This window comes from Ceratotherium simum, chromosome 5 (genome assembly GCF_057802395.1).
Source record: "Ceratotherium simum simum isolate JZ-2026a chromosome 5, ASM5780239v1, whole genome shotgun sequence".
In the NCBI taxonomy this organism is placed as follows: domain Eukaryota; kingdom Metazoa; phylum Chordata; class Mammalia; order Perissodactyla; family Rhinocerotidae; genus Ceratotherium; species Ceratotherium simum.
The window spans coordinates 11,164,571-11,174,114 of NC_141904.1; the positions used below are offsets into that span (position 1 = coordinate 11,164,571).

Sequence of the window (9,544 nt, forward strand, 5' to 3'; positions counted from 1 at the left end):
TTGTCTGGCTGCACCCATGGTGCTAATGATTCCCCAGCTTTTATCTCCAGTCCTAAACTTTCTCTGAAATTGCAAACATGGATTTGTAATTATCTCCTAGAGTTTTGTGACTGCTAGTCATTTAAATTAAAACATGTCAGACTCAACTCGTTTTTATCACACTATTTTCTGCCTCAAACCTGCTTCTCCATCTGTTTCCCTAAGCATGGTCCACAGCATCAGAGCCACACTCTTTGGGTCATCTTTGACTTCATCTGTCTTACCCCCTCACTGCGTGCCCCACAACCACACTCACACAGAGCAGACCATGTGGTTCTCCCATTTAAATTCATTGTCTACACCTGTGCCGTCCAATGTGCTAGCCACTGTTGAACATTTCAGATGTGGCTAGTGACACTGAAGAACTGAATTTTAATTTAATTAAATTTAAAAAGCCTCGTGTGGCTAGAGGCTGCCATATTGGACAGCACAGGAGCCCAAGTCTTTCACATGGTGTGTAAGACCCTTCACAGTTTGTCCCCAGCCTCTTTCTAGCTTCATCTTTAGGCCCTACCACCTCTCTCGTTATGCTCTAAGTATTTTGGATTTTATCCTAAGAGTGGGGGAAGTTGATGATGAATTTAAGCAAAGTTCAGGATTAGATTCGTACTTTATGGAGATCCTTCTGGCCACTGTGAGGCGAATGGATTGTAGGAGTCAAGAGGATCAGCAGGTTCTTGTGGTTGTCCAAGTGAACTGTGCTATGACGGAAATACGTAGATGGTGAAGAGATGTTGACTGTTGTGCAAGCCAGGGACCTTGGGGCATGTTGACAGGCCTTGGTGATTAACTGGACTAAGGAGATCAGAGAGGTGTCAAGAACGCCTCCCAGGGCCCTGGCTTGCACAACTCAGGGAGAACGGAAGTAGAGAACTGGGTTTAGGGGTAGATTCATAAGTCAAGCTGTGTGTGACCTTGTTGGGTTTGAGGTGTCTGCGAGACACTCAAGTGGAGATGTCATGTGGACAGTTAGATCTCTGGGCCTCCAGACCAAAAGAGAGATTTAAACAAGAGATTTAAATTTGAGAGTCATCAACATATACATGGTCGATACCATGGTCTAGAATGACATTGCCTAGGGAGAGGTTAGAGGTCAAAGGAGAAGGGCTGGAATTAACTCCCTAGAAACTCTAACTTTTTAAAGAGGGGGATATGCTGGCTAAGAAGGAGAGAGGAAAACCAGGAGCATGTGTCATGGAAAAGAGTGTTTTAAGGAGGGAGTGGTCAGTAGAGCCAAGTATTGATGAGACTTCAAATAGGGGAAGGACTAAAATGTTTCCATTTGATTTCATGACATGGAGGCTCCTAGAGACCCTGGCAAGAGTTGTGTGAGTGGAGTTGTGCAGGCAGAAGCCCGGCAGAGTGGGCTGAGGGGCATGTGGAACAAGGCAGAGAAACTGAGACAGTAAGTTCCAGCAACTAGTTCCACAAGTTTGGCTCTAAAGGAAGGAGAGAAGCCTTGAGAGTCTTGAACATGTTAATGCTGATGGAAGGTAGCCAGCAAGAAGGGGAACATAATGGCAGACAGAAGGGATGAACTGAGGAGGAAATTTCTACAAAGGTGGGAGGGTATGGCCTCCAGAGGACTCACAGAAGGATAGACGTTAGACCAGAGGTGGAGCGCCTCCTCTCCCAAGGCGGGGGCAGGGGGAGGAGAGAGGGTACAAATAAAGACAACTGGGAGGCTTGGGGGGGCTCTTGAGTTCATTCTCTTCTATGATCTCTGTTCTCTCTAGAAAATGGGCAAAGTCACCTGCTGAGAATGAGAGGGAGGTGGCAGCACTGGGGGTTTAGGAGAATGGCAAAAAATTTGAAAAGCAGCTGTGGAAATTGGAGTGAGTTGATCCACTAAAGAGCTTGTCACTTTGATGAGGGTCCATTTGTGCGCTCGGCTGTCTGAGGGCAGGCAGAGAAAAAACAGGCTCCTACAGGATTCGTACAGGGCCGAAGCACAGAGGGGAAAGGGAGTTGAAGGTATTGTCAAGAAAATGACTGAAATAGTGAACCATGGAAAGTAAGTGGAGTAGCTAAGGATGTCAAGACGAGGCAGGGTTGATGGATTGGGGACAATGAGAGAGGTCACTGTGTTGAACTTCTAGAGACAGGAAGAAAAAGTCACGGCAGTAAATGAATAAATAAGCTTGTTGGAGAGGAGGCTATTCCGGATAGTAGGATGTCTAAATTTGAGAGATTGGCGATGAAAGACTTTAGCAGGAGGACCTGTGAGCCTGGGACTGAGTGACTAGATGGAGCAGAGGGAAAGTCCCTGGGGAGGATGGGGCCACGGCACTGAGAAGGATCATCCACCAGGAGGGTGGACCCACCAAGAGGGTTGCAGGAGCGCATAAGGAGGAAGGCTGCAGGGGCCGGCCCCGCGGCTTAGCGGTTAAGTGCAGGCGCTCCACTACTGGCTGCCCGGGTTCGGATCCCGGGCGCGCACCGATGCACCTCTTCTCCGGCCATGCTGAGGCCGCATCCCACGTACAGCAACTAGGGGGATGTGCAACTATGACATACAACTATCTACTGGGGCTTTGGGGGAAAAATAAATAAATAAAATTAAGGAGGAAGGCTGCAAACCAGGTGCCACATTGGGAGTGCAGCGCAGTAGATAGATGACGGTAAGATGAGGAGGGTTAGGGTGGGATAGTGATGACTTAAAGGTGAAAGAGATCTACCCAAGGGAGAGAAGGAGCCATGTAGGACATGCACCCGACTTCCAGACTGACCTTCTGAGGCTGACCAGGAGCTGGTTTGCAGTGGTCCACATAAAAGGATGCTCTTGCATCAGACAGAGAGACCCGCCTACACCGTTACTTTTTGACTCAGTCAATTAGGTAAATTTAGTGCCAAAGTGAGGTCCCCAAGTTCTGGAACAATGTTTCCTCTAAATGTTTTCTAATCTCTCTTTTTTAAAAAAATATATATTTAAGCTATTATATGTATTTTAACGTTAAATTGCATATATTTTAATATTGTAATCCACTGAGGATCCTTTTTGGAGTTAAGTAGGGGTACAAATTAAGAGTAAATAAATAAATTCACAGCAGAGTCAGCAGAACATATTAGAAGAGCAATGCTACAATTGCAAATTCCTACCCAGCAAGTACAGTCAGTTCTGGTACTGTTGTGTTGTTTCATTCTTCCTACCATATTGCCACATATAAGTGAATAATTAGCAAATATTTTTTAAACAGTTTTAATGAGATAATGGGGATTAAATATTTTCATTTTGTTAACCTAGGGTTTCTCAACCTGGCACTATTTACATTTTGGGCCAGATAATTCTTTGTTGTGGGGCTATCATGTTCATTGAAGGATGGTTAGCGGCATCCGCGGCCTCTACCCACTGGATGCCGTAGCGCCCCCTAGTGGTGACAACCAAAAAAAATTTCCATACATTACCAAATGTCGCCAACGGGGCAAAATCACCCGTGTTGAGAACCGCTGTGTTTATCTGTTTAGTTTTACATATAAATTTGTCTACTTCTCAGTTTTTAAAATGCTTGTAGCCAATGACAGGCTCAAAATAAATATTTAGTGATTAGTTGCATCTAATTACAGATGTAACACACATTACATGTGAGCAGTGTTTCTAAAAACCTGTCCCACTCACATTTGGGCAATTGCATATTTTAAATGCACCAAGAAAACTCCCTCCATCCTCAGGGGGAGCACCAGAGGATTCTTTTTGTAAAATGAAGAATTAACCTATATTTTCTGAGTTCACATCTGCTCTACTGGGTTTTTCTAAGCAGGGCACATGGAGGCTATATCTATTTTGGGTTAGAGTGTTATTTATATATAAAAGAAGAGGAGAATAGGGCTAAATTTAGGTTATCGTTCATCTCAGCTCTAAAATTCAGCAGAGGATATTGAGTTGCCCTGAGTAAAATAGAGCAGCGGTTGGCAGCATGAAGAATTTCTTTTGCTTGCTTTTTAATTATTTCATTGCAGTGACAGATTGGTGGCTCAGGGAAATAAATGGGAACTTAAAATTGGTATATTCAGATCTAAACATCAGTTATACTGAATTCATTTCCCTGACTCTTACATCTTTCTTCTTTGAATTAAGATTTAAAGCCCACCGTGGCCCTGTGTCAACAAAAGTGTAGACGGACGGGGACTCTGGAGAGCAATTATTGTTCAAGTAACTTCGGTAAGAAAGAAAACCCAGCCTTTTCTCTTTAATGGGAAACTTGAGACCGCATGCTTAATGTCAGAGGAATTGCCATGAATGTGATGGTGAAGGTTCAGTAGCACTCTTCATTTACCCGGGAAAATATTTTCCTACAGACTAAGGTGTGCTGACTTGTGCTTTCACAACTAAGAAAAATATGTATTTTTTTACTCAGAAAATATACTGTTCACATAAACTTAATAATTTGACTCCTGGTACCTGATACTGCTCCTCTGTATGTTCTGGCTGGTTCAGTGTTCCTGAAAAAACCTGTATGCTTTTTTCTCAGATATTTCTCATGTGCTGAGTATTTTTTCACATATCTGTAATTCAACTTAATTAAAAACATACCCAAGATGGCCTCTCTGAGAAGAAATTCAGGTATTTCCTCTGTAGTGTCCTTCTAAACTTGGAAATCTGAAATCCTTTTGGAAACTCTTATAAATTGGACCTGAGGAGATACTACCTAATGACTTGGAATTTCTAGGAGTTTTTCCCAAATTAAAAAATTGCACTTGCTGTGAAAACCACTGAAGAGCAAAAGGTACCAAATTTAATTATGTTCATTATTTTTAAAAGGAACGTTTAAGAAATCTTATCAGGAAGCAAAAGTTGCTACAGCCTAAATAGTTTCCCAAAACAAAGGGCCTCCCAGAAGAGGCTGCTTGCTTTTCCTACAGCTTAAAGTGGTAGCCGTCTGCAGCCCAAACGAACTGTGTTGTAGTGGAGGCACCGAAGACTGTGGGGCCCTACATCTTAGTGGAGCTTGCAGGCGGAATTCAAATAACTGGCATAAACATGAAAACAAACAGCACCAGCTGTCATTGACACCACATCCAGTCTAGTCTTCTGTGGGAGGTGCTTAGGGAAATCTCCCTCCCCGTCCTGGGGAGCCACTGATTTCACTTGGCTCCAGACCGACATTTTGCAGTGAGCACTCATCCCCAGGAGTCAAAGTAAGGCATGATAAGAATTCTGATTTTATCAGCTTTGCATACTACATAAGCAGTGAGTTCTCACTCTATCCTGAAAGGGTCATATCAGCCAAGTCCAAACCTTGATTTATTCCACTGTGACTCACTTCTGTGGCAAGATGACCAATTACTATCACCAGTGGCCCATTGGTTCTCTACCAGGGTTGGTAACACTCCTCTAGGGACAGCTTTTGGTTGTCACTAGTTGAGGAGGGCTACTGGTTTTTCTGGGCAGGGACAGGGCTCATAAAAAAGTCATTCATGGGGCCAGGCCCGGTGGCGCAGCAGTTAAGTGCACGTGCTCCGCTTCGGCAGTCTGAGTGTTCGCAGGTTCGGATCCCGGGTGCACACGGACACACCACTTGTCAAGCCATGCCATGGCGGCGTCCCACATAAAGTAGAGGAAGATGGGCACGGATGTTAGCCCAGGGCCAGTATTCCTCAAGAAAAAAGAGGAGGATTGGCGTTGGATGTTAGCTCAGGGCCGATCTTCCTCACAAAAAAAAAAAAAAAGTCATTCAGTGCAAGTCCTGCACCACTCAGAATTGTGCCCCCAAAATGCCAGAAGTACATCTTTGAAAAACACAGCATCTTTCATTCTGTGGCTCAGAAGTGAGGCTCTTTTCTCTGAATGTCACAATGGAAAAAAGAGTTACATAATGAAAAGCAACTTATTTTTGCTAGAGATTTTTTTAAAGCAAGAAAATGTTTTAAGTTATACCTTCAGTTCCATACTTTGACTTGTTAAATAAGATAAACAGAGTGGATAAGAAAGAGAATAGGAAAGACCCAGAAAAAGACAGATATTTACTGATAATTGCAGAGAAATAAGGACCTTTGGGATGAACCAAAGTTCAAGGAAAGAGGACAGCTAAAGATAGGGATGCGGAGAGAGACACAGAAAGGTAGATGCTCACCCGCACAGTTGCAAAGACTCAGATCTCCGTAGCTCAAACCAGGTTTCTCTTCTAGGTATCAACCTCAGTAACGTTACAGCTCCGTGGCCCCTTTTGTCAACCTGAATTTTGGTGACGTGTACAGAATAGCTCTATTAGGGTCTTCTCTTTAACATTAAAATGTTTTCCATCTGAAACTTAGAAGAATATAAAATTATTTTCAGTTCTGCTTACATTTCCCTTAACTGTCACATTATTTCAAAAATGTTTTCTTCCGCAGTGTTGGCTGGCACTGTTATCACAACCATCACTCGAGGTGGGAGTTTGCATGCCACAGTCTCAATCATCAACATCTATAAAGAGGGCAATCTGGCAATTCAGCAGGCCGGCAAGAACATGAGTGCCAGGGTCATCGTGGTGTGCAAGCAGTGCCCTCTGCTCAGAAGAGGTGAGTAAGGGGGGAAACTTGGCTCTTTCTTCTACGGGAGCGTGGCGACAGAGAAGGGAACAAGAGAGCCTCTCTGAGCAAGTCATGGATCTTTCCGTGCCATGGCTGGTCTAGAGAAGTACATTCAGGGCTAATGTATTGCCCACTTCTGGTATGGAAGGGAAGCCTTTGGAGTCAGGCAGAATTGGGCTCTAATCCCAGTTCTTGTCATTTGTCGAAGAAAAAGAGGTAGTGGAAATGATGAATGAGTCCAAGAACATTTGAAAGTTGGATCAGCAGGGAATAGACATAAAAGGAGCAGTCTGGAGAAAGAGATTTTCAGTTATTGTATTTAAGTTGCCAATACAATGTTTAGAGGAAAACATCCAGCAAGCAACAGGAAACTCAGAGCTGAAGTTCAGAAGAGAGATGTATATGTGGGCTAGAATTAAATATTTGGGAATCATTTGTAGATATAGGATCATTAAATCCATAGACAGGAATGAGTTCATTCAGAGAAATTATGGGAAAAGGAAAGTTACTCCAGAGCCAGAGGCACATGACTTTTTTTTTAAAAAATGTTCTTTAACTTATAAAAGTAATGTATGTTCCATGGTTTTTAAAAAGCTTAAATAAGTAGAGAAAGTTATAAAATAAAAAGTGAGGCCCTTTCCCTTTCCCCAAAGGTACTGTTAAAAGTTCCTTCCAGAAAGTTCTATGCGTGTAAAGCATGCACATACGCACTTAGATGGGATCATGCTATACATGTTCTACTGCAACTTTTCCCCCACACGAGGTATATGTAGACATCTTCCCATAAACAGCACATATAGATAGATCTCACTGTTTCTTTGGAATGAGAATAATGCCTGGTATTCCACTGTGTGATATATCATGATTTCTCTAGCCAATCTCAGCTCATTCCTTTCCTCGGTCTTGTTACACACCTCTTCCATAACTAAACCAAACCATACCACACACGCAGAGAGAGAAATATCGTCTTCACGAAAGCTTTGCTGTGAATTTAGATTATTCAGAAAAGTCATGAGATCAGCAGCCTCGTGCTGACTCTCAGAGGGAATAGCAAAGGCTCTGTAAAAGATAAACACTTCTTTCCAGAACTGCCAGGAACAGCAAGTAATGCACATCTAGGTACTTGCTGTAAGGTCTCATAATGAAGCCAGCAGTCCAGCCTTGAGATGGTGGCCGCCAGCCCAGCCTACAGCGCGGCCACAGGCTCAACACCACTATGATGACAGTGTTAGCCCACAGAGGAAGGATTATGCAAGAGAAAAAGGAAACACATATTTCTCTTATGACACACAAGGGCAGAGGGAGAATAAAGGAGGTGGTAATACACACTTCCTTTATAACATTTTTCCGAGGCAATATAAATCTTCCAAGTTGACCCAACATACCTCAGCTTAGGCCCCTGTCTGGGCCTAACTTAGCCAAACACACTGATATATAAAAAAAATAGTATATTGGATATAAGTACTTTTCAGTACCTATTTTTGTAAGGGACTATAAAAATGCAAAAAAGTGTATGATCCAGTCATGCCGTCAAGAAACTTCCATAGTATAAATGCTTGAGATGTTGAAAAAAGTTCAAGACAGCAACAGAAGAGAGTGGATCATTAGTTGCCAGATGCCTGGGAAGTCCAGAGGCATTCCGGGACTGTGAGAAGCCATCTGAGGATGGCATGTCAGGGAGCACTGGAGGCCTCTCACATGGACACTGTGCGTCGTTCGTAGTAGACAGTGAATACACCAGACACACAGCACGGCAGAGCAGGACGTGACTGGATCTAATCCTTCCGTCCAGTTTCCTAGTGTTAGCACAGCTGGAACATATTACTCAGTTGAACTTCGTTTTTTGCTGATGAGAGTCTTAAACCAGATTTTATCCTAGATAGAATAAGTGTATAATTATATCATTTATAGAACATTTATCTAGAGGTAAGTTATAGTCTCAGTTGTTTCAAACCAACACACATAGAGAAAAAAATTAATTTTGTATTCTCTTTCTTTAGGTCTAAATTACATTATTATGGGCCAAGTGGGTGAAGATGGGCAAGGCAAAATCATGCCAAACAGCTTTATCATGATGTTCAAGACCAAGAACCAGAAGCTCCTGAATGCCTTGGAAAACAAGCAATGTTAACAGTGAACTGTGTCAATCTAAGCTGCATTCTCATTGCCTTTGAGAGATCTATTTTTTTCTCAGTATAAAAAAAATCTTATAAAATTAAATATTGAGCATTCAGAAAGATTTACTCTTCACATGATGCAGGTATGAGACCTCCGATGTCGCTGGTGGAAGTTCTGTGCCTGCACCGAGAGGAGCAGATATCTGATCGAAAACCTGCAGGTTTAGTGTGGTGATAGGAAACTGAGTGTATCAAGCGTTGACAGTTTGGAAGCAGTTTATTTATACATCTCTGTAAAAGGATATTTTAGAAATGAGTTGTGTGAAGATGTAAAAAAGAGATTTTATAAGTGCAATATTTATAGTGATATTTGTTTTACCTTCAAGCATTCGCTCCGAGGTGTTATATTCTTCTCTTGCATTTTTTAAATCAATGCTTAATAAAGTATTTTTAAATGATTATCTAATAGCCATTAAACTTGTTTTTATAGAAACTGAGACAACCGAAAAAAAGAATATTCCCTGTTATTTACATACAAGGTTGTCTTTGTATCAGTTTACACTTGGCTAAAAAAGTTAGCAGTCCAAGAATTTCAGGGACTAGATGGATCCAGTGATGTAAATATACTATAATTCTCTGCAGAACCAGGGAATGTTAGAGCTAGAATGGGATCCCTCAGGGACCTAGTGCAACTCCTTCCTTTTCTAATAGAAGTTGAAACTCAGGTATATTTAGTGATTTGTCCAGAGCACACATCTCCCAAGAGACAGAGCAGGCAACCAAGCTCAGAAGTCCCCGTTCCAAACCAAAAGAAAGGGCCCTCTCTGCCCCAGGGGAAAGCCCTCTTATCCTGACTTGCAGAGTTCAGTCGTTGTTTT

General features: G+C 42.5%; 1 protein-coding gene across 1 annotated transcript in view; it reads left to right on the forward strand.

The window, feature by feature from the left end:
- PCOLCE2 (procollagen C-endopeptidase enhancer 2) overlaps nucleotides 1–9,127 on the forward strand; it is a 70,243-nt gene extending 61,116 nt beyond the window's left edge. The window contains exons 7-9 of the mRNA XM_004419284.3: nucleotides 4,115–4,198; nucleotides 6,370–6,537; nucleotides 8,550–9,127. Of these exons, the coding sequence (XP_004419341.1) occupies nucleotides 4,115–4,198; nucleotides 6,370–6,537; nucleotides 8,550–8,680 (383 nt within the window). The 3' untranslated portion in view covers nucleotides 8,681–9,127. The remainder of the gene's footprint in view (nucleotides 1–4,114; nucleotides 4,199–6,369; nucleotides 6,538–8,549) is intronic.
- The last annotated feature ends 417 nt before the right edge of the window (nucleotides 9,128–9,544 follow it).